Raw genomic sequence first — 24,897 nt, forward strand, 5'->3', positions numbered from 1 at the left:
TTGTGTTCATATGTCTAAATTTCCTTATGTGATGTTGACAATAAATGTGTTTATTATTATTATTATTATTATTATTATTCAAAATCAAAATCGACTCTGTAGTTTTACCGGATCGCCTCGGTTTTAAGGGGTTATCGATTAGGTAAAGCATTCAGGGGAATGAAGGGGTCGAATTCAATATCACTCTATCTCACTTAGGGGAGAGGAGTTCTCGGCAAATATCTCGTGATGAATTTTGTGGATAGCTTCACGTCGGCGATTAGAAATACAAAAATAAGGCGAATATAAATTCTACTACATACATGCTCTTCGCTAACATGTGAAGGTATAGGTATTAACTATTAGTAGCGGTAGCATAATACGGTAATACGCTACCGCCGTCTTATTTATTGACCATCAGACCTCCGACTTGTCGTACAATTGTATATAAGTGACAACGCTCTAATAAAAATAGCGTTGTCGTTCAAAAATTTAACGTCAATAGTTTGACGTTATCCATTTTCTTTCATTACCGTTCACTGAATCAGTGAAATGTTTGAACTTAATGTCTTGCAACTACACTTCGATATCGCGATTAACAATATTCTAAAGTTGCTTAGCGCCATCTGGTAGAATTTCTACCAATCTAAATTGTTGTGGTATAACCATTACCACAGATAACATAATGCTATACCAGCCATTACCTCTTAAATTTTTGCTAAATGATTGCATAATTTATAAAATAAAAGTTATAGGAGTATAAGTAAAATTTAATTTGTTATTGTGTTCCGAGGCCTGTTTCCTTTTCTTGCCCTTCCCATTCCTTTTCTTTATTGCCCTCGTCCATACTTTTTATACCCTTCCGCGAAAGCGCAACGAGCGCACTAGCGGAGCGATGACGTACCATAGAGTAAGTAATATACTCGTATTAAGTAGGTATGTCACAATATTCCACAAATCTAGAGTGAATTCTCGTCAAGCGTTCCAATTTTCGAAACTAATTATTGTATCAAAATAATTCTTTCACTCGTATTTTTTTTTCTTACAGAGAGAGAGTTATAATTATAATCAACATTCGTTTACATTCTCCAGTTTCCTTTTTTATACGTAAAGTTAGAAATTGAAAAATTTTAAATCATTATTTAAAGGCTTAAAGCCTTTGAATAATGATCGCAAAGTTAACATTCTATCACACATAATATGACACATTACAGATTAGACATTGTTTGTTGCATGAGTATCAGGAAAAAAGTAATCGATATAACTTATGAACTTTGCTGTTAGTGTCTTTATATAATAAAAAACACAGTTGCTTTGCTTTATTTCATCAGAACCCATGATGTTCTATAGGCATTAGTTTTAGTGGTTGGGGGAAAATTATCAACCTTCCTGTAAAATAGTAACTGCTAGTATAGTATTATGTCATCTGTGCTAGTACTTAATCGGTGCCGTAAACGTGGGGTTGCCAGCGCCATCATGGCGCTGTGACACCTATATTATCTATTCTATAATCCAGAGATGAAAGAGGCGTATAGTACGCTATAGTCTTTGCCCTGTGTCTAATATCTATATGTCAAAACAATTTGATTAAAAAGATGCATTTTACGAAAGCTGGTAAATAAATTAGCAAATCTTACTTAATACTTTCGGAAACAATGTCTGGAGGTCTTATAGATAAAGTTTATATAGGCCTTGACAACGCGCCAGCCGCGTTTGACATTAAATCCCGTATTCTAGGGCCCGTAAGTTGATAGTCCATACTCTGGCTCATTTTGTACATTAATACGTTGATCTACTTCAAAATTCATATTTTATGAAACATTGTTTTGCAGAATGGAACAAATCTCGAATACATCCGTTCGGAAACAGGCGTGTCTGCTGTGTTAAAAAGTGACAAATTTGAACCATTGCATCTTGCATTGCAACATACGCGTTCAGAGGCATTAGCAGCTGCTCGTTCTCTAGCGCAGAATCTCATAGAGACGATTCGAGCTGAGCTGGCTCAGTGGAGCGCGGCGCAGGCCGGAGGCCCGCCGCCTGCACTCAACGTCCCGCCTCCAGCGTTAACCACAACTACGGCACCGCCGCCGATACCTCCGCCTATTGTAACTGTGGCTCTTTCATCGACATCTACATTAAACACATCTTCGAACCCGTCAGTTATTCCGCCCGTGGTGAGCGTCGCTCCTTCAACACCATTAATGACAGTCCGACCACCCACAGTGTTACAATTACTCCCGCAACAGCAATATGTACTTAACCAAGAAAATGGCCAGCTAATACCCATTGTGCAGCCAGGGGTTCAAGTTTCAAATACAAACTTTACATCGCTACCGCTAGCACAATCATTGGGCACATTACAACAGCATAATTTTGGTCCCACACAGATTGTGGATATATCCAATATGCAACCAGTCAATGTAACACAGCTGCGGCTCAGTGGGGTGCCATCATCCATGTCAATGATATTGCCAAACGGGTTAACATTTCCCCAAGGTACATTCACGGGGGCAGACACTACAGTTTGTTCTGCTACAGCCACCCCTGTTGTGTGTGCTGCTCAGAGCACTAGCTCTTCACAGAAGATCCTATACAGTACTGATAAGGGTGATAAGGACATAAGGTACCACATCCAAGGCACAGACATGCAATGGACTGTGCCTGGGTCGCAGACTATGATAATCCCTTACCAGCAGTTACAAGATCTGACTGGAAATCAAACAGGTCTGACTAATTTGCAGCCACAGCAATTTGTTTCTGTAAGTGTTTTTTTCACATTTTAACATTCCGTTTTATACAATTCATTTTAGGAATAGATGCAATGATTGAGATCAAGAGTTACTTTATTATATATATGATTAATAAAATGACATCTATATTATAAAGCATGTGCTTACAGTCGTGGAAACAAAAAAAAAATATACATGTATTTTTTAAACAAACAATTTTAAGACAGTACCAATACTTGAGATGGATTAGCAAAAATGCTATTCACGATTGCTATGGAACGGGATGTTTAGAAAAATGTTAAATTATTTGGATATCTGTAACAATAAAGGGAATTTAGATAGAAAATTTTCATTTTCAATTTAAGAGCATTTTTTTTATATTGTATAGAATTTTTAATGCTTATTTGTTTAATTTGACTTGTCGAAGCACTTTTTAATTGTCATGACATAGTTTTACCATTTACCACTAGTTTTAACGGAAAACTACAAGGTTATTTTTGTTTCAATAAAAATACTTATTCTTTCTTACATTATTAGAATGGCCCTGGACAATCTACCAGTGTTAATAATTTTAAATTATAGATTGCACCTGCAAATAGCTTCCAACAAACGACCTTGCCCTTATCTACTGCCCAGTTGCAGCAGTTACAGGCAACTGGGACAATAATGCAGCTAAACCAGAAGGTCAGTTTTATATTATATAAATAAATAATAATATAATTATTTTTTACTTTCAAAAATAACTAATTTACGTCAAATATTAATTAAACTCGAACTCAAACATTTATTAAATAAATAAGACTTCTAGAAGTGTCTTTGAATTGTCGCAATATTTTGAAGTTATACACCACTGAATTTATGACGTTTATTGCATATGCATGTTAAAAATATTTTGCTGTTATTAATTTCAATTATAAGCTGCGTCATTGTTTTATACATTGAATTTGTCTTCAATAAATGTAATGTTTTGAGGAAAGGATGTGTATACTGTATCATATATGTTGTTTAAAGTAATTTTTCCATTACACAATTGAAAGAAGTAGAAAATATCCATTTGAGTAATAAATTTGAATTTTCTCAACAGCCCATAGCAAGCAGTGCTCCTCTTATAAACATAATATCGACCGGTCAAGCCTCCTCGCCGCAAATTATATCAGTGAGCAAATGCAATATGTTCCACATTAGCATTTCCACATACTAATTTTGTTTATCTTTTGCTTACTTCTTTTGTTAATTGTTTGCATATCTATGCTGACCTTGTTATACCTACTCATCATTCATTTATCTCTATCCAGAAATCATTTATTTTGATATTGAATACTTACATAAACATTCTTTGAATATTTACATGTTAATTTATCATTACGAAAGTAGTTTGAGGGCGCGTATTCCATAGCAGATTATTTCAGTTGTAGAAAGATTAGTAAACGTCAAATGAATCTTGATATGAGTGCACTTTATTGTAAAATTATAATTTTATTGACAATTTTTCAAGGGAAAGCAATATCAATAAAAATATAATAGAGAAAACAAATTACAACCATCATAATGAGCCAAACATTTCTTTTTCCATGCACTTATTCAACGGAATATGCGTTAAAGTGCACTACATGGCCCTATTAAGAAAATATGGCAATTGACTAAACAACATAATTTGGAAATAATACAAATTGGTTCACTTTAACATATTTCTTAATACTAGCTTTTGTATAGAAACAAAACCCTTTAGTGTCGAGCGACTTCAAAAAAAGGAGGGAGGGAAAAAAGTTTTGAAACATTTTTTTTATTGAATCAACTGTACTTCATTATTTTTTGTTTATTACCTCGTAACTTTTTACTGGGTAAACTGGTGGTCCTCTTTTAAGTTTAGTTTAGGTCAGATAAATTGAAGGCTGTTAATTTTCTTGTTAAAAACATTTTTTTTTTATAAAAAAAAATATTTTGACAGTTTTCTTTTTCATTGGGTTTGGTGGACCCGTTCAGTTTAGAAAATTATTTGAAGACACTGTAGATCATTATATTATCAGGCACAATCGTTTGCTTACCGTGATGTTTGTGTAATTTGGTATTTGCATTAATCGAAGAGGCCGTTTTCAACGGAATACGCGCCCCTAATTAATAATACCGAAAATTATTGTAACCTTCTTTGAATAGAGGAACAAAATATCTGTGGACGAAAAAAAACAAACCAGCCAAATGAGATTCTTCGATTCCGTAACTGTTACAGAGTGCAGAGAAATGTCCCCTTTATAACATGACACAGTTATTTATGAGGAAAAAATACAGATTAAAATTTTGGTCCTTTTAAAGGCCCACTTCTTGTCCCTTCCGATGGCGAATCCACTAAAAATGTTACAAAAATCCTGCTAATAACAATCTCTCATGCCTTTAATTTTTCACTTCACTGGTATTTTGGGTTCTGTAGATTAAATGTAACAATAATTGTATATCACATATGCCATATTAGAACTATCAATTTTCAGACGTCGTCATCAAATACAAAAAATATGTCACAAGAATCGCGCGGTCAAAAAAGGCTGTCTGATGGAACGCCGAGCCAACTACAATTGCGACCAATTGCCCCTGCTGGGTGAGTTTTTTTTATTTCCTTTAAAATTTTTTTTTTTTTCAGAGGAATAAGTTTCAGATGAAGCATCGACAAATATTGGCACTTTTTTTAATCATTTTTAACATAACAGCAGAAACAAGGTGTAATGTGGATGAAACATCAGTTAGTAATTAGAATGTGTATTCTGAAAAAAATCATTATGTCCTGAATGCATGGGTCCCGCTATAAAGTTCAATGAGGGTAGTTATTAAATATCCTTATTACAGGTTAACTTTTTTTCCAAATTATGCTCACTCTCTCGGCCTCATTGTTATGAAGAAGATCACTACGAAGATGCTACGGAAATCTGGATTTTAATTAATGGAACGTGGATTTCAACTAATTACGATATTTCATTAAGTTAATAAAGTATTAAATTAAAGTTAAAAACAAGTTCAATTTAAAGAATAATGAAATCTCTATTGCTTACTGTAAAGGCAGAATTATTTGTATCATTAACTTTTAAAAATTAAATAAAAGGTCTTTACTGTTGATTAAAAATATTGATCTAAATCGAAATTCTAATATGTATGTTAAAATTATTCTTCAAATTATCGCTTGGAATGTTACCAAAAAACTTAACGAACGTCCAAATCGATTTACTTTGGGACAAATCTATACCTACTGATTTGTCAACTGATACATTTTTGACATTAGTCGTCATTAGTTTATGTCGTTTTAATCATAGTCTAAAGGTGTGTGTGTATATTGTTTCATATGATGGCACAGGTCGCATAGCCAGGACAAGAGCTCGTCTCGAGATTCGCGCTCCTGGACCCCAGTAGCAGGTACATTGAAGATTTCACCGAAATCACTTACCGAGATTTGTTATTGGATTAAATCGCGATGTTCTCTTTCCAGCCATAAAATATGGTCATCTAGAAACTCGGAGCACACAGCTTAAATTAGAAATGTACACTAATTAATCCTTCAACTCATCTCGGGCATTTTTTATAGCTTTATATTGTCAGAATTGATATTAATTGTGTTTTTCTTTAGATTTTAAATAGTACAGAATTGGAATCGTGCTTCGCGTTTTATTTATTGCTTCGATGATTTTTTCGTTTATCGTATTACATTTTTTCCCATTTTTTTAGCAACTCTATAGAAGGAGATATTTCCAGCCGGACATACGAGAGAGGAGTTAAATATGCATTAGATCTTTTTAATTGTATTTTGGTTTTATGAAATCGTTTACAGGAACAATCTCGTTAACATTTTCCAGATCCCTGTTTAGTTCAGTTCCAAAGTTATGCGTGGTTTTTCTAATGATTTTTAAGGGAAAATGGACCATCGATACACAGGCGAAAGGACTACTCTTCTGCACAATACTAACCAATGTTGGACTCAACTATATTCTACCCATAATAAAATTAGCCTTTTCAGAATTTTTCTGTCACCTTAAGTAGAACATGTGTCACGTGGGAAAAAACAATTGCGTGTACGCTGTATTAGATTCTATATTTTCACTTAATTTTGAACATTTGACATAAAATCCTGTAGCCCTACATTAATTTACTTTAATGTGTAGTTAACTCTCCTTTTATTGGCCATAATTTATCTAGCATATCTTTTTGTTTAAGTGTCTTCATTAATATTTTATTTTCTTATGTATTATAGATTTTCTGCAATCATCTTTAATCTATTTCAAAATTTTCGCAACAATGCAAAAATCCGCGTAAATTTTAATTGGCTTATTGGCGTTTAATTGCGTAAAAGTTTTTCAGCAATTGGCAATTTGCGTCATTGATATATAATCACTCAAGTTTGTAGTGCCAGCAATCAATTTACTTATGTAGCATTGGCCTTAAACTATTTCTTTCTAGATCTAAATATATTAGCTGTTACCTTTTTTCTATCTTTCCTTTCTTGTTCTTCAAATTCCAGCAACGCTAAACAACAACCTACGACGGCTGAGCTGAATATAGTTTGGTACGCATTCCATTGTTCTGATCATTATCTAAACCAAACTCAGGACACCAATGCGGATGGGCTTCTCCTTTTAACGACAATTACTTAAATATTTTAGATGCCATAGCTGTCTCACAATAGACGTGTAACTACAAGATTTTCATTTCTTATGTTATGTGTTTCAAGAAGCAGGAGTCATTTGTTCCAGAATACATTTATTATTTATTCAGTAAACTATGATATCTCTTTAAAAATAGATTTTCAGCGCTTAAAAAATTATTCATAATCGAATTTTCGGGGTCATAATTCATAATGACTTGAACATTCATAAGAAGGCTGTGCTCTTGCGATGGTAAAAATATGGCCTGTTGTTGAGAAGCAGTATTGTATGTTATTTTTATAAAATGTCTTTTATACAGAACTGATGTGATAAACCTTGAGCTACGCGTAGATTTTATTATTACATATTTTAACCCCTTATAATATCTGCATTTAATTGTGTATTTTTTATAATTAGCTAAAGACAACACTGTGGTCAGCATGGGAATGAAGATTAATCCAGCTCATGGAACCATTATTCATGTATCTTCTGGTCAGCAAACCAAGTAAGTTTGTACAATAAAGTATTATAAACATATTAGTAGTCTGTAATAAATAATATAATACTTATTACACACACAATTAAATGGAAATGAATGTAACTTGTTTGTCAAATGAGAAATACGTATATGTTTGTTAGACTAAAGAAAGGAACGAACAAATTAAGAGCAATATTAATTTATTTGTTATAAAATTGATAAGCTACTCTACTCCTATCGAACTTTTCATATCATCAAAGTGTATTTCTATTTCGTATCAATATTTTTATTTCTTTTATAGCGTATCAGCGTCGGGAATAACACACGATGGGATGTATATAAAACAGATAGATAGAAATTCTATTCAAATACAAACAAGTAAAGATGGGCAGAAACAAGATTTGACTACTAACAAACTACAGACCACCGCTCAAAACGTTCAAATGATAACCGTGCCGCAAGGAATGACTGTTCTACAGAACCCAATAAATGTTAATCAAATGCCTACAGTGATTGGTCAGCCAAATAGTCAGGTGTACATGATACCCACGAACCCTCAAAATCTAGTTCAAAATGCACTCCCACCTGGCCTTCTCGGCCAGCAAGTTTTACAACCAGGACAAAACGTCACAGTAGTACAACCTAACCAGCTAGGCATGCCTGGGGGTGTCCAATACAACATGCCCATTATGCCTATGAATTTACCACCGAACTCTCACTTCATGCCGGCAGGCATCAATCTTAATCAACTTTCAGCACAACAATTAAATGCTGCGCTCGCTGGGCAGCAATTAACAAATCCCAATTTGTCTGTATCGGGAACTATACCCATAGTACAAGCTGCTCCACCACCCGCTTCGCCATTGGCCACCAATCAAACTATTCCGGTGTCGCAACCGCCACCGATACAACAAATACTTCCTCAGAACTCGTTTATAACTCCCACATCACAGTATCCAGGGCTACCACCTCAGTACATAATGCAAGCTAATTCGGGTGCCATAACAATGCCACCAACAAACCCCAACGTTCAATATACGATTCCACCGACCCAAGAAACCACTCCAGCTCCCAGTAACGGTAATGGACAGACTACTTCCACCGATACTACAGATTCAACGATCGGAACTAACAATCAAACGAACTATATATCATCGTCATCACAAGATTCAGGATATGGGTCTTCAATCCAGAACCAGAATCAGCAGACTTTTTCTTCTGAAGGAAGCACGACACCGACGGCATCGTTCACATCAACAAACCCAACTGGACAGCAACAGACATACACGGCCAACGGGACAACCCAAAGTCAAAATTACAATGGCAATCAAACAAGTAACCAACCACCCAGCTACCCGGCGAATGGATCAACAGCTCAGACGATTAACCCATCATACGGTGCGGGAAGTACGCCGATATCGCAGAACACGACGCAAACAAACTTCTCGCCGTCATCTACACCCATACCGAATCAAAATTATCCAACGCCGAGCATGCCTAACGTGGCATATCCGCCCAATCAAAATCCGTATCCTAACGCAACAGGGCAAAATTTGGCAGCGTATGCAGGAAATCAGTATCAATACACGAGTAGGCCGTGGTTCAGGCCGAGATATGGCTCTCCGCAGGGCTCTCCTTACGGGCCGGGAGTGCCGCCCCCCAATGGGCCTCCAATGCCGGTTCCGCCTCCCCCGGGAAACTATAATTATTGGCAGGACAGTTGAGATTTGGAGAACATCATCGATACGGACATTCTTCCGGATTCCTAGCAATTACCCCAACCCGACAATGTGTTTTTAGGCTCGAACGATTTCGTCTTCCTAGGTCCAGTCAACTACTCCATGGATGGGTTTTATTTCAATGACGCTAGGGACCCAAATATGGGCTTTTAAAAACATCGTTCATCATTTAAAACCGTTCATTGGTGAAAAAGAGCCTAAACACATTAAAGTTGGGTTTTTATTGACTATTATTAACATGAACTATACTCTTAGATAGTTATGTGTTGTGCCTGCGATAACGAATATGTCTATAGTGTACTGTAATATTGACAGAGACTGCTTTAATAATTAAATTAGGATAAAGATTACATTTTTAAAATGTATAGATATAATTATTGTAATATAAAATATATATTATGAATCCAAAACATGTTTTTTATTTCTTTGTTTTGCGTGTGTTATGTCATAAAAACTGTTTTAAGGCAAGCACATATTTTTAAAAGGAGAAAATTCATATTTAGACACCTCATCATTATCAATTTGACAATAGTCCTTTTCAAAAAACTTAAAAAAATGAATTCTGAAAACCGATACCCTGTAACTGCATCCTTGTTTATGTTACGTGAAATAAAACAACGACAAGAAAAAGTTAATAAAGGATATCAGCTATTAAAAAGAAAGGCCGAAGCGCTTCGCCTCAAAGGGCGTCAGGCAGCAGCTGAGCTAGCCACAGTGCAAAGGTTACTTAGCCACACTCTGAAAGAGGCCTACATATCTCTTGCCGCTATAAAGTTTACTAATGGAGAATCAAATGCATTGGTTTTAGAAAATGTTGGTCAGGTAAGTTCAAATGGCATTGTTTTTTTACGTAACAAACAACGAAAACATAGATTGCTAGTGTTATTGAAATCTAATGACCAATGTATTTCATTGGTTCAGGCTCAAATCCGTGTGCAAAGAGTCCCTGAAAACATATCTGGCGTCCCAACCGTGTCACTCCAAGCTATTGAGGACCACACCGCAGGTGATGCCTTTCGCTACGCAGGCTTAGGTGCTGGAGGACATCGTACCAGTGAAACAAAGCGCGCTTTTCGAGAAGTTACTAGAATCCTTATAAAGTTTGCTTCTTTGAGGAACATTTGCGTACTCTTAGATGAAGCTCTTCGTACTACACTCAGGTATATTATGAAAGCGATATTTCAAATTATTATGTTTTAATTGAAGCTCGTTTTTGGTAAAATTGGTTTGAAATTTCTATGCAACTTTCAGGAAAGTAAATGGCATAGAGAAAGTGATCTTACCCAAATTACGCAATACTGAAAACTATATTTTAACTGAAATGGATGAAAGAGTATGCATTTTTTTTAAATATGAATACATTTATTTATTACTTCTATTGTCACTACCACCCAAAATCATAAGTATAAAATGGTTAAGCTATTACATGTAAATAAATTTTTTTACGTTAGGATACTACTAGGGAACTAGCTAGAAAAAAATGGTGTTATTTTACTTACGCTATTTAAATTACAATAAAACTTTTATGATATTTATGTGTTATAATCTTAATGTATGTAAATTACGTGTCACGTTGTTTGTCTGCGATTGACTCCTAAACTACTCGACTGATTTCAATCAAATTTACACACTATGTATAACACAATATGTTTTATTGTGGAAGTCGAGCACGCTTCGGCACGAATTGGACCAGCTCGCACCGGGGAAGTACCACACCCCCACAGAAAACCGGCGTGAAATAGTGGCATGCCACTGTGTTTCGTACGGTGAGTGGGGGAGCCGGAGGCCCGTTTCCTTTTCCTCACCCGTCCCAGTCCATTCCTTCTTTCCAGTCGTTAATCCTTTCCTTTTCCCTTACTCCATAAAAGCGGGCAGCGTATTCACGGAGGTTACTACCTTTGCGAATGTTTATAGGCGGTGGTGATCGCTTACCATCAGGCGAACCACCAGCTCAGCTGCCCGCTATGACATAAAAAAAAAGTGCGGTTTGATCCAACAAAAGATAGGATAGTTTATATTTTTTCAATTACGATAAAATGTGCAGCTAGTAAAATTATAAATAAAATATGATTTCAGGAACGTGAAGAATACCACCGCTTGAAAATGGTGAAAGCAAAGAAAAATCTTGGCCGTATATTACCTAAGCCCACGGAAAGGAAAGTATGCGGAGATTCCAGCGGTAAGATGGAAAGCACTTTTATTTTCCTGTATTTTTTTAAAGTGAGACTACGAGCGTACTACGGGTAAAACATCACGGATTTAAACGCATCATCGAAGAGTAGTATAATAATAAGGGTACGCATCATCTTGTGAATAAAGAACACTAATGGAAGCGGCCGCACTAACGGATCTTAGTAACTAATTTGCTGTATTCGATTGCTTGTATCCCTAAGCACGCGGTTAAAAACCGCAACGGTTTAATCGTAGTGCGATATAGACCTATATTAAAATTCTTTATTTTCTTGGTTTCAAATTGAATTTCAAAATTCTTGAATATGCTGGACCCCTTTTTTAATAATTGTAAAGTTTATAAAAAAAATATGTATTAATTGCCTTTCAGATGTGTATAAAAAACCTTCAGACTCGAAACGCGATTCGCTAGAGGCTCTTGTAAACGTTAATTCCAAAAGCGGACTATCAACTACTACAGTATCTGCTGGAGATTTCAAACCCGTATGCTATCCTCACTATTGGGATGATGACGACTTATTGTTTTAAAATTCTTGTGTTCTAGATCTTTTTATAGATAATTACGAAATCTATATATGTTGGTATGTATGAAGTCGATTTGTTTGATTTGATTAAAATAAAAACTAATTTACATTGAAGAGAAATTTTATTTAGTAAAACCTACAAAACCCATCCATTATCCAGCCTTTCTTCCATTGGCTTTGTGAAGTATTGGCATCTACGGAATTTTTCTAATATCTCACCCTGAAATCAATAATTAGTTTATCAGGTATATCAAAATATTTCGTATTCTCATTCAAATTATTATATTTAAAACTTACGGGTCCAGTCTTTTTCACGCTTTCGCTGTAATATGTCACAGCACTAGAGCCGGTGCCGTATAATGGATATTTTAAATGCATCTATGAAACAAACAAGCAATCAAACACCACTATTTCTATATGATTCTATATGATATTCAGTACACAAATAATATAAATTTATTTTTATTATTTAAAAGGGAAAAATGTATTTTTTTTTATCTCGGGACACGTGGCTTGTTATGTATATTGTAATATAGTATATATGTAATGGTATATAACATACATTTTTATCAGCAGTGATTTCAAGATTGCGTGGTTCAAAATCGTCTTTTATGAAGTTAGATTCGTATTCAGTACAATAATCAGCTACTGGTTGAGAAGTTGCCAATTCCTCTATAACTTCATCAAGCATCTGCTCCCAAAAAAAGTCTTTTAACATGCGCTTTCGAATGCCTGTAGAATGAAAAGTAGTCTAAACTCATTATTTCCATTCAAACGTTTCCATATAAAAAAGACAAATAATTATTATACCTTCAGTATGGGGAGCTTTTTTAGGCACACCAAAACTATTACGCATTTCACTACCCTTAGCTGGGACATCTCGACCGTCCTGAAGAATCCAGGGCCTACTAAAATTTTTACCCTTTCCGTACGCTGAAGGTTCTATTGGAGCCTTTGGATGCAACTTAATTCGTTCTAAGGGTCTTAATTTTATTTCTGTTTCTTCGTCTGGAGGGTCTGGTAAATTGACTTGAACTTCTTCATTTATAGTATCAGATTCCATTTTATATCATACAAGGTAATAAGAATTTTTTATCAAATATTGTTTATGTGTTGCTTAGCAAAGTTCAGAATGTACATAGAAGCGATTAAAGGAACTAAAGGATTACTAAAGGAACGTAAATTATGATATCTGTAAATCCCTTCGGGTCGAATATATAAATAATTGATTTTTTTTGACGATATTTACCACGGAATTATTATTGTTCGCATAGCATTTTTGTGGAGCTAATTTTTGTAAGTACGCACCTACCTACCTATTTATTTAGTAACACATGTTTAAAATTACTAATAGTCTGTGGTTAAGATTTAAAAGGTATTGCTCTTGTCAATGGCCGTCACAACAAATTTGACAGATTACAGATGATTTTCCGTCGAAATTAAAAAGCCAAAAAAATGGCTGAGGCTTGTCAAATAGCTCGAAAACAAGACTTGCCTCCTCCAGGGGGATATAAGTCGATTCCCTTTAAAAGAGTCCCGGCAAAATCATACTTCAGCGGTAAGTTTGATAGTCCCACCAAAATAATTGAGCGTATTATTATGTAATGATATAGGTTATGTTTCTCTATAATAGTTTAAAGTTTAATCCTTTTTTACACTTGTCTATTAGATTATTTGCTCCATGTGTATAAATTATAATAATTTACTGTTTTTAGTCACACTTATAAACATTCAACAGTATCATCTGTTCTTCGGAAAATTATTATTAATTACAGTTCTCATATCTTCTAAAATTATACAAGTTCAAATTTTACCTTCTATTTTCAGGTTTCACATGGTTCGCGGGATATCTTGGTGTGACTGCAGTTTCTGGATATCTATATTATTTGAACTCCAAAAAGGTTGACAAGACCAGAATAGAGATGCGGTCTGCCAAGATGGCCATTTACCCAATGATGTTGGCGGAAAGAGACCGTGAATATCTAAAACAATTGCGTAGAAACCGCGACGCTGAGGCTGAGCTTATGCGCGACGTTCCTGGATGGGAGGTAATTATTAATAATTACTGATTACCTCCAGCCTGCAACAGTTTTGGTACTCATGTAAAATAATGCCTGTGCATCATGATTTATCGAAGTATTCAAAAGTAATGTTACCCCTCCATCCTGTTGAGTTTCATCTTTTGAACTACTTATAACTATCTTTAGAATATTTTATGGTAACTGATAGGTTCCAAATGATAATCAATAGAGCGAAGTTTAGTACACTTTCCTAATATTTGAACAACCACAAGTTTTTAATTAAAATGGATATTTATTTTTATGTAGTGGAAAAGTATTATTTAAACATAACCACTACAATAGAATCGTAAAAAATTATTGATAAAATCACCTTTTATAGTAGATAAAATCATATACATACAATTGTTATAGGTGATGTGAAAAAAAAAACAGAAATATAATCTCTTTTTTTGCATTTGAACTTCAGGGCCCCATTTCCTTATGCAGTCTTTTTTTTTCCAGTTGTCAACCCTTTCCTTATTCCTTATGCCTTAAAGCCTCTGCAAAGGCACTACCTCTACATGGACAGCCCTGATCTCTAATAGGACTTATAAACTATAATGAGTTGCTTGTCCCAGTCCCAGCCCTGCTCCAGTTGGACAAATATGTAATTGAAATATAGCTTTTGACGCTCACAGATAACATTGTTTTCTATTGGTCAATATTAAATAAACAATAAACACTAAAGCCATTAACCTATCTATATCTTTTATATATTATATAAATTATGTGTTACATTGTTTGTCCGCAATAAACTCCTTAATACTCAATGGATAATCAAATTTGCACACCATGTGCAGTTTGATCCAACTTAAATGATAGGATAGTTTATATTATTTCAATTACGATTAAAGACTACTTGGCCCGTACCAGGGCGTGCAGCTAATTTAATATATTTATAGGGTTGACAAAATAACAGCATTGCTAAATCTGCTATAACATTTTTGCTCAGTCAGTAATCCTTGATCCTTAGGTGATATAGACATATTTATTATCTATGGTTATATGGTTATACGATTCCTATCTGTGTTGATATACTGAAATGATTTTTTTTTTTCAATTTTCAGGTTGGCACATACTATGGAGAGCGTATCTACAAGCTAGTGCCTCCTGATGCACTAGTAGAACCAATCTTCCATGAATACTATGCCCACACTGACCCATCTGCATGGTACCAGAGAGCAGAAATGAACTTCTGGGCTTAACTTAAAAAAAAATTATTTATGCCTGTTCTTCTGCTATTAGCATCATGTCGGGAAAATGAACTGCGAAAGTCTTGAAATAATTAGATTGATCTTGTGGGAATTGTAATAATGTTACATTCACATTTGCTAGATTAAAGTTTGCTGCGTTTGTTACTGCTACAGTAAGAAGTTCAGGCATATTTATTGTAGTTGGTTGAAATAAAGGTGATATTAGGAATATCTTTTTTTTATTTGTCTAAAATCCTATTCAAATTTTTGCGCATTGGCCAGTCTTTGAATCTTTTTGTGAAAACAGCATACACAACTCCTTCAAAATTCTAGTATCATTGGTAAATTTTAACAGAAGTAATGAGACGATTTTATATAATTTTGTCTAAATTCCATTAGAATAAACCATTGTTTCAAACTCTTATTATCTATCGTTACTAAACTGGCTAACAAACATTAATTTCGTTTATCCTCAAATCTGTAATCAGAATAATATTCGAAGGTTTTAGGAAGGAAATTATTGATCCAATTGAGATAAAATCAATTTTTGTTTTAGAAAGTCGTGCGATATAAATACAAACTAGAAAATGCCCTATGAACTTTTAGTCATAATAAATAAAACAATTAAGTTATATTTGTTCATATAACCTTTATTTCACATTTATTTCTTATAAAAATTACAATAGTAAGGTAATCGGTAACAAAAAATAAAATATAAAAACAAAAAACTGAGACCAACAATTTTTAAATCAAACTTAAAGTATGCTTGTCAATTTATTAAAACAAAAGTATACTTCATCTACAGTATACAATAATTACAACATGTCTTTTTTCTATGTGTCTAAATTGCAGAAAATTTTAATTCTTAGTGGTGTTTTAATATAATATTGATATTCTAGAATGGTCGTGTCACAAAAGTAAGTTAAGACTGGATATACAATAGTATTTTCAATAATAAAAAAAACTGTTATTTCGATAAGTACATAAATATATAATATGATGAATAAATAAGCAACCAGCATACATGTGAGTATATCAACATAGAATATGCAAATGAAATTGTTTTATTTGCTAACCTACACTAAGATGTACTTTAATAAAATTATGTGTGTGTTGGTAACCAATGATAATAACATATTATTGATGAAATTCAGCAAACATAAACATAATTTCACACATTCAGCGATGCAGTTTAAACTTTGTAACTTACAACTAAAAAACTTAAGTTATTTTCGTGACACACCGCGTTTATTATAGACATCGACACGAACACCAATGAATATTGAAATCAAATTACAATTCTACATTCCAAAACTGAGCGGAGCACATGGCTGATCCTAAAAAAAAACACAAAAAAAATTTTTTTTTTCACCTACTTGCATTTCTTGATGATAATCTTCGGCTTGAGCTTCACCGTTCGCAGCTTGTGCATGTGTTTCATCACAAAGAACATTCCAGGGAAAGCCAAGATCAAGAGATACAGCCTCATGAAGGAAGGCATGTGGAACGCAAAGTTCCACTCATTTGGCAATGAGACAGTGAACCGGCCGGTCTCCTCGAAGTACGGTAGGTTTCGCAGGATGACAATAGCCTCGCAGAGAATGCCTAATGGGTACAGGGGGATCCACATGGAATAACGAAGCCACGTCAGGATGTAGAAGTTTTTGTTGTACAGTTGCGCTATGTAGAACGGATATCTGGGAAAGGAAGGCATCAAAAAATAATAAGTATACTATAGCTTCTATTAGGGATATAATAATATTTTCTACAAAAATGTACTCAGCGTTCCTGACGGGGGCGGAGGAGGGCTACCACTTCTGATTCTAAAATGGGACCAGATGACAAGAATTGCATATACAACCTAAAACTCAAAAAAAAAACCAGCCGAACCTTCATTAGTTTTTAACTAGCAACAAGTTAAGAAAATGGATAATTTTGACATCACAATCAATACGTAAAAGATGACGATCTGATTATATAGACTTCGCTGTACGTTTGTCTGTCCGTCTGTCACCATGCTGTACCTCATAAACCGTAATAATTGTATAGTTGAAATTTTCATAGATCGTGTATTTATAATGATGCTTGGTCAAAAAATAATAAAAAATCGAGGTTAAGCACCTGTTGACACGGTAAAAAGCTAGATGGGTGCTAATTGTTTTTACAGTTGCTATATAACTTTACGGAATGCGTAGTCATGGGGAGAGTCTTCCCGCTCGCCATGCTCGCTGTAGTGTTCGAAACATCGGGTCAAATAATATAATGAATAAATCGTGTTTAAAATACTTTAAAAGGTTTCTAAATGATTTCGCGAATATTATACTCGCGTAAAATCCAAGAGAAGAAAATACAAAGTATGATTTGATTGACTCAGAAACATAGAAAAAAGAAAATCTGCATTGACCATAGTACCTGACCACCTCGATGAGGCTCCACATAGCGAAGAGGTAGAACACCACCGGCTTGCTCTGCATCCGCGGCTCCGACTCGATCATGGCGAACAGGACGAACGCGCGGCCGCCTATTTGCATGAACGCCACTAACGGACTACCCTGCATTGTGACATGTTATTTGTCATTAATCTTTTACTAAATACTTGGGTACCACCAGAATAACACTCCGGGTATTTTCCCTTTAGGAGGGCATTCACGTGGGGACACAGAGTCAACACACAGAGGTGAGATTATTTTTTGTAATACCATTGGCTACTGAGACAGCATTCTTGAATGTAAAAAAACAGATAATTACATAGCGCGGAAAAAAGAAGAAAACACCTTCGTAATTTAAAACCAACTCGAATGTGACAAAATGAATGAATTGCATATAAATCTTTATTTACATGGAAAAATAAATAATATGGGATATGTAATTGTTATTTAAACCCCCTCTGATATGAAGGCGTTGAACCAGTAAAAACACTTGCAGAAAGCATCTATTTATTTAAAACTTTTACTCCCAACCAAAAGCTTACTCAAAACTTCCCAGTTAAGCGAATAAAACTAAATAACTGTAATCAACTAAATTATTATACAGAGTATCTATACGTAATGAAAGAAATAATTTTATACTGGCGATCCTATTCAGAATAATAAGATAAACTCATAAGATTATTGTATTGTCACGAATCTTTGATAATTGAACAAAATTTGAAACTGTCTTAAAACCTACCCATTCAAAGTAGTTCCAAACCCAGTCTCAAGAAGTCGCTTTCAAACAAACATACAGATGAAGGTAAAAACTAACAAAAAAAAGAAGAACTCACCTTAGTATACCCGAATATCGGGTGCATAACCTCCAGGAACATCATGAGCTGCAGGAACTTCATGGCGGAGCCGACATGCTCGTACGTGTCCGCCACAGAGTCGTACTCCAGCTTCGCGTATCGCACGCACATCACGCATATGACGTAAGTGAAACCGATGAATTGAAACAGGTTGTATATAATGAGGTACACCTTCTTGTAGTCCTCTGGAATTGCCGGAGTCATTTCTAAAGGATAGATTTGTTGTGGTAGTATCGAGCCCGCGGGGTCGATAGGAGACTAGATAGTTTCGTGGAAATTAGTGGGGAGTTTGTCAGAAATCGTATATAGCAAATCAGCTGTTCGCCCCGGCTTCACACGTGGAACATATATAACCCATATCAGTGAAGTTGCAGCTTACTAATGGCGAAAGATTTTTTAAACAGGTCCAGTGGTTTTTGCGTGATAACGTTACAAACATACAGGTATATAAAAGGGTCCTTACAATGATAGCGCAGAAGTGTAGATCCAAGATATTAATGGATTTTTTGTACAAATATACTTGTTTAAAAAGATTAAAAATTACGGTTTTTAATTGTTATCACACTATCACACTGACATTGTAAATTTCTTTGTTTGGATATTTGTCCGTCAATCACGCTGAAATTAGTGAACGGATTTTGATGAAATGTGGTATGCAGACAAGGTATATGAGCTGATTTGGGGGATAAAAAACTTTTTATCCCGATTCAATGCTCCCTTGGGATAAAACAAAAATCTTGATGTCAATTAATTAAAGCAAATTTAAATCTGGTTCAAAAAATCAGTACCACCAAGTAAAGTTAATAATAAAAAATAAGGAACCGATCTTATAAATAGATTCGAAAGTGAATCTATAAATAATTGTTATCGTTCTTGAAGGACGACGGGTTTTTTTATAGACAGACATCGCATACGGCGACACTGACAATAGTTAAGTTTACTTTTAAAATGCCCTAGTATTAGTAGAAATTCTTATGGATTTATCAATAGCGGTTCCCGGTTCCTGAGGTAAGCGTGTTCCTACAAACTCTTCAGCTTTATAACATTATTATTAAAGATACCGGGAAGGTTTACAAACATTGATATGCAGTTTATAATAAAAGCTAACTTAATTGTTATGAACCGACTTCAAAAAAGAAGGTGTCTCAATTCGACTCCATTTTATTCGCGTGTGTTAGCATCAGAATATTCACCCGCGTAAGTCCGTATCCCGAAGGAATATCGGCATACAATTTTTTTTATGTTATTCCAGTTGTCCAATGTCTGCGTACCAAATTTCATTGCAATCGAATCAATAGTTTTTGCGTGAAAAAGCAACAAACATACACACACATCCTTACAAACTTTCGCATTTATAATATTACTAGAAGGATTAGTAGGAAGTAGGATTAGTATTTTCTTTGTGTTGACATTGAATCTATTAAAAAATGTTACTTATTGCAATGTAAATAATCCCAAACAAAAATATCTTACTCGACACTTCCGCATTTTCACGAGGTTTCTCCATATTCAATTATTATATATATATTTCCTATATATATTCGACTTCACTCAAATGTCACATAACATAACTCAACATGTTAAATCACCGAAACTATTATCTATTATGTAATCCCAAAGCGATTTAATGATAAAGAAATGATAAATATATAATATTTAAAAACGAATCTTGTACTGCCCGTATTAACGAAGTGTAAATTTTAATGAGAACTAAAATAAAGAACATTGGAACGCCTTTAAATATAATATCTCAATATTCCATACTTTTAAAATGTTTTACGGAAATTATAAATAATACAATCTATATTTTGTTTCTTTCATCCTTATCACGATTAAAACGTATGTGAAAGGGACAAAACATTTATTAATTTCATCAGTGGCGAAATATTTTCTTGTCAGAGGCGAATATAATAGTGGCCTTCCGCAAAGCACACGATTATCGTTTTGCTTTTTAGTAAACCTGACATATGCGTAAGAGGGTGCGGGTTCGATTCTCACATATAAAAAAAATATGTGATGAACATTAATTTTTCTGTTTGTTTTCTTTTAATGATACATGTATATATATTTTTTTGTAATAGTTGGCGTTTTGTAGATTGTCCGTTAAAAATAATTGCATTGCACCTAGGAATTTCAATAATACTACACTAATACTTGTCCCCAAGGTTAATTCTTTTTCTTCTTTTTCGATTTACCTTTCTTTCTTTTACTACCTTATTTCATTTAAATATCAATAATATATCAAAACGATTCCTACAACGGGTACTCCCATTCTATGTTCATTTTGGATGTAAATAAATCCTTGATGTCACATTAATTATGTTACTTCAAAGTTCCCTAATTGTTTGGATACAAAATGATATTTAAGCAGATAAAAACGAAATAATAGAAAAAGAAAAATTATATCAGACAATGTATGTGTTCCTATGTGAAAAATTATAGCAGATAATGTATATGTGTGTCCCTATGTGAAAAATTATAGCAGATAATGTATGTGTGTGCCCCACACACTCTACTCAACCATCTTGGAAACGGCGAAAAATTTAACTAAAAATGTTGAATTGTCATTGTTGACTACTTCAGGAGCTCTGTGTGTTTTATTGCTATCTCTTTACATTTTAATTGTAAACTATGCCGAAAGCTATTTATTGAAAGGATTTCTAAAGATTATACTGACGCGACAGTGACAACACCTTTGATTTCAGAGATAAGTTGGTGGGATTGTAATATGTCTTTGTGCCTTGGTAAATTCAAAGGTTAACTTTGAACACACTTTGAATTTAGCAAAGCACAGCAAAAATGAAATCCCGTGTCCCCTAATGGTGTAAGGGGAAGATTATATAAATCGATTGCACTGATTGATTATTTTTATGAACAAGTAGGTGATCGTTGTCTGTATCCAGACCGAGACATTTTTTTTAAAGTGCCCCCGAGATTCGAACCCACTACCCCTCGGTTCTACGCTCACGCGTTAACCACTGTACCAAGGAGGTGGTCAAGGCACAGCAGGACTATATAAAATATAAATGTACCTTTCCTATATCCTAACTCCTCCTTGTGCAATTGGTCGTACATCCCGGGATAGTCTTTCATCACATCCCGCGTTTCTTCTTCACTACCGCCTTCGAGGTCATCTTCCGTTTTCCATAGATCAAAGTTTATCTATGGAAATAAATGAAATGATATAATTAGATATCATCAAAAGAACAGCTGTTTTTATATGCATATAAGATAAAAAAAAACTTCCACTATGTGGTAATGACAAGATTTCCTAGCCGGTTTCCTTTTTTTCACCCATCCCAGTCCATTATTTTCACATAAAAATACTTCTCAGTTGTCCATCCTTATCCCTTATTACCCCTTAAAATGGTCAGCACAGTAACAGAGGCACTACCTCTCTGAATGTTCATGGGCAATGGTAATTGCCATCAGGCGATAACCAGCTCAGTTGCTTAAGTTAATATGTGCATAGCTGTAAGGTTGATAGTCTATGTTTAAGTACAAAAAATTGAAAATAATTTGTTCTTCACTTATTTTTACTAATTTAATCTAATATTCACCTTTAGCCATGCTGGTTTCTGTGGTTGTGCGGTGAGCCTTGGCCACCAAACCTGCTCCTCCTTTTGAAGCAACACTTCAATCCTATTTTCGTACACTTTAACTGTGGTATTTTGTTCACCATCTTTATCCTAAAAATAAAAACAGAGCTAAATGCTGATATTAAGATTTTTTTGTATTTGCTGCTTTGCGATTTATTGTTTACGCACGAAATATACACCTAACTAGCATACCCGGCCACACGTTGCTATGGCTGAGTAATAATTAAAAATATTAAGATTATAAATTATTGGGACAATTAATCGAAATAAAAACTATCTCATATCTTAAGTTGGACCAAATTACACATAATATGCCAAATTTCATCAAAATCGGTTGAGTTGGTGAAGAGTTCACTGGGAACATACATCATGACACTGGATTTTTATATATTAAGATGTTTAATATCAGTCAAGCCATTTCAGAGTTTGGTTAATAACAATGATACACAATAATCTATTCTGACATCACCAAATACAAATCAACAATGCAAATTATATGAGAAACTATGAATAATATGTAAAATAGGATGTTAATGAAGTATTCCAGTATAAACAGACAGACAATACATAATTATTCTAATAACCTTTGCCCTATCACATTATATTATACTATTTTTGGATTTAATTTAAATATGAAGATAAAATTTGAATAATCTTATCTTTGCTTACATGTTTTAATAGATAATATAAATGCAAAAATAATGAATTTCTTTAAATATTTTGCAATATTTGAAGATGAATTTGGGTCACTAATTTACACAGTCAAGTTATATACCTATAATTATGAGTAGCAATAAAAGTTGTGAAATATGATATACTAACTGCACCCCGCGGTTTCTCCCGCATAAGTCTGTATCCCATAGTTATATTGGGATAAAAATGTCTAAAGTTACCTATGTACTATTCCAGTTGCAAGATAATGTTTATGTTATAATAATTTACAGTTTAAAAAAAAAATCACAGTAGCTGAAAGATTGTTTACTAAAAAAATTATGAAAATAAAATTTCCATTACTTAAAAAAATGTATTAAGTGACACTGTTGTGCATTATATAAGTACAGATTTTTAATCATTCTTTTAGATTGTTGGTTTCTGATTTTCTTGATAACGTTTTCTAGAAAATTCTCCCACATAAGTACTGTGAATTTTAGAGAAAAAAACTTACCGGTTTTATTTGAGAGTAAAGATCCAAACTGAATTCATATTTACATATCCCGTGCGCACCCACCCCTTGAGCTGCGAGCTTTATTTTGTTTTCAACCACTTCTATGTCGGGATCTTCGGCATTCCGCAAATCAATTTTTAGGGAAACAACTTTAGGTGTTTGGGCCCAATAAACAAACGGACTTGGGACTACCATTTTTATTTTTAACTTTTGTTTTTTATCTGCTGTTCAAAGCAACATGGAGAACTTTCTTATAAGGCGAAATTTTGATCACACTCAATTCATAATTATTAAATTAGAATTAGCGTGCATAATTGTACATCGCAATAGTTGTTATTTATTTGTACTAACAGTTATCTATCCAAACACGAAGTTCTCGAATCCGCGAAATGCATTTAGACGAGCAGACATGTAAAATTTAAAATGTAATTGTTACTTTATTAACAGAAAACTCCTTCAAAATTTACTTGAGTGTTACTTGACACTTCAAGGTTCAATATTTTAATGTCATATTTTGTCCATATCAATAAATCAATGTGGGTGTCATCGTGGTGTCATCTGTCACTATCCTTGCAGGAACGCAGGGATCTAAAACTATACCCAAAGCGTAGGTACTTAAGCTGAGCTCAAAGATAGAAAGATAGAAAACGCAGAGTAATTAGTATCATAGATACTAAAAAATCTTATAAAAGTGTCTGTACTTTTCGTCCTTGAGTAATGCCATTGTATGCCCCCCGACTCCATTTTCCAGATCCAGTTTCATAATACCAGTTTATTCAATTTGAGCATAATAGGAAACCGGGAAGTGGGTCAAAATTTCCATCCAAATTTCTGTTTCACTGTACTGAATTAGTTGAATTTTCCAGATTTCCTTGATTTCGCTAAGTTTACAAAGAGAGTACAAAGTGAGAAAATTAACTTTAGGTTGTACCTGAGATGATATTTTACCCATGGATATTATATTGATCATATAATGTCTCGTATATAGATATTACGGTTTATGCGAGAGTTAGTTAGCTAAGTCGGTATTTTTAAAAATTACCTTTATTTTCAAATAGCTACTTTTTGCTCTAGCAAATTTAAGTTTAGACTAAAATGTCTTATATTATTTGAATACTACGGCTTTCTTTGTAATTTATTACACTTTTTATGTGAACATGTATAATCCCAATAAAATGTGCAGCAGAGATAATATTTACGAGAATGAGAGGTGCGTAGAGACTTTAAAAAAGTAATAAAAAAGATCGGAAAAGCGAGTACCTGGTTGGCTTCATTTTTTGTCGATATTACACAAACGATACAAATATTTTATCATATATAATATGTAAATGATAATAAT

At 34.1% G+C, this 24,897-nt stretch overlaps 5 protein-coding genes across 7 annotated transcripts; 3 read left to right on the top strand and 2 right to left on the bottom strand.

Annotated features, from left to right (window-relative positions):
- The first annotated feature begins 1,504 nt into the window (after positions 1-1,504).
- Positions 1,505-9,936, top strand: LOC119839605 (mucin-5AC-like). 2 transcript variants are annotated; one of them, XM_038365992.1, is made up of 8 exons: positions 1,505-1,721; positions 1,812-2,738; positions 3,291-3,392; positions 3,793-3,864; positions 5,192-5,298; positions 6,046-6,104; positions 7,745-7,832; positions 8,107-9,936. In XM_038365992.1, exons 1-8 carry the CDS (start codon positions 1,635-1,637, stop codon positions 9,527-9,529), a joined length of 2,865 nt encoding a protein of 954 aa, XP_038221920.1. In that variant the 5' UTR covers positions 1,505-1,634; the 3' UTR covers positions 9,530-9,936. The 2 variants fall into 2 exon arrangements, with proteins under 2 accessions (XP_038221920.1, XP_038221921.1); XM_038365993.1 differs by lacking the exon at positions 3,793-3,864.
- Positions 9,937-10,099: 163 nt separating this feature from the next.
- Positions 10,100-12,262, top strand: LOC119839692 (V-type proton ATPase subunit D-like). Its single transcript, XM_038366110.1, has 5 exons — positions 10,100-10,366; positions 10,466-10,704; positions 10,796-10,877; positions 11,621-11,723; positions 12,105-12,262. Exons 1-5 carry the CDS (start codon positions 10,100-10,102, stop codon positions 12,260-12,262), a joined length of 849 nt encoding a protein of 282 aa, XP_038222038.1.
- Positions 12,263-12,394: 132 nt separating this feature from the next.
- LOC119839670 lies at positions 12,395-13,446 on the bottom strand. The gene is made up of 4 exons (XM_038366075.1): positions 13,069-13,446; positions 12,821-12,990; positions 12,556-12,636; positions 12,395-12,478 (listed from the first exon to the last, which is right to left on the bottom strand). The coding sequence occupies exons 1-4, from the start codon at positions 13,319-13,321 to the stop codon at positions 12,395-12,397; spliced, it is 588 nt and encodes a 195-aa protein (XP_038222003.1). The 5' UTR covers positions 13,322-13,446.
- Positions 13,447-13,635: 189 nt separating this feature from the next.
- LOC119839687 (NADH dehydrogenase [ubiquinone] 1 alpha subcomplex subunit 13) lies at positions 13,636-15,740 on the top strand. The gene is made up of 3 exons (XM_038366104.1): positions 13,636-13,816; positions 14,086-14,306; positions 15,386-15,740. The coding sequence occupies exons 1-3, from the start codon at positions 13,714-13,716 to the stop codon at positions 15,521-15,523; spliced, it is 462 nt and encodes a 153-aa protein (XP_038222032.1). The 5' UTR covers positions 13,636-13,713; the 3' UTR covers positions 15,524-15,740.
- Positions 15,741-16,270: 530 nt separating this feature from the next.
- LOC119839683 (very-long-chain (3R)-3-hydroxyacyl-CoA dehydratase) lies at positions 16,271-24,225 on the bottom strand. 2 transcript variants are annotated; one of them, XM_038366100.1, is made up of 6 exons: positions 23,559-24,225; positions 22,355-22,483; positions 21,827-21,956; positions 18,774-18,979; positions 17,924-18,063; positions 16,271-17,208 (listed from the first exon to the last, which is right to left on the bottom strand). In XM_038366100.1, exons 1-6 carry the CDS (start codon positions 23,751-23,753, stop codon positions 16,884-16,886), a joined length of 1,125 nt encoding a protein of 374 aa, XP_038222028.1. In that variant the 5' UTR covers positions 23,754-24,225; the 3' UTR covers positions 16,271-16,883. The 2 variants fall into 2 exon arrangements, with proteins under 2 accessions (XP_038222028.1, XP_038222027.1); XM_038366099.1 differs by having other exon boundaries at positions 18,774-19,000.
- Positions 24,226-24,897: the final 672 nt, after the last annotated feature.

This window comes from Zerene cesonia, chromosome 4 (assembly GCF_012273895.1).
Source record: "Zerene cesonia ecotype Mississippi chromosome 4, Zerene_cesonia_1.1, whole genome shotgun sequence".
In the NCBI taxonomy this organism is placed as follows: domain Eukaryota; kingdom Metazoa; phylum Arthropoda; class Insecta; order Lepidoptera; family Pieridae; genus Zerene; species Zerene cesonia.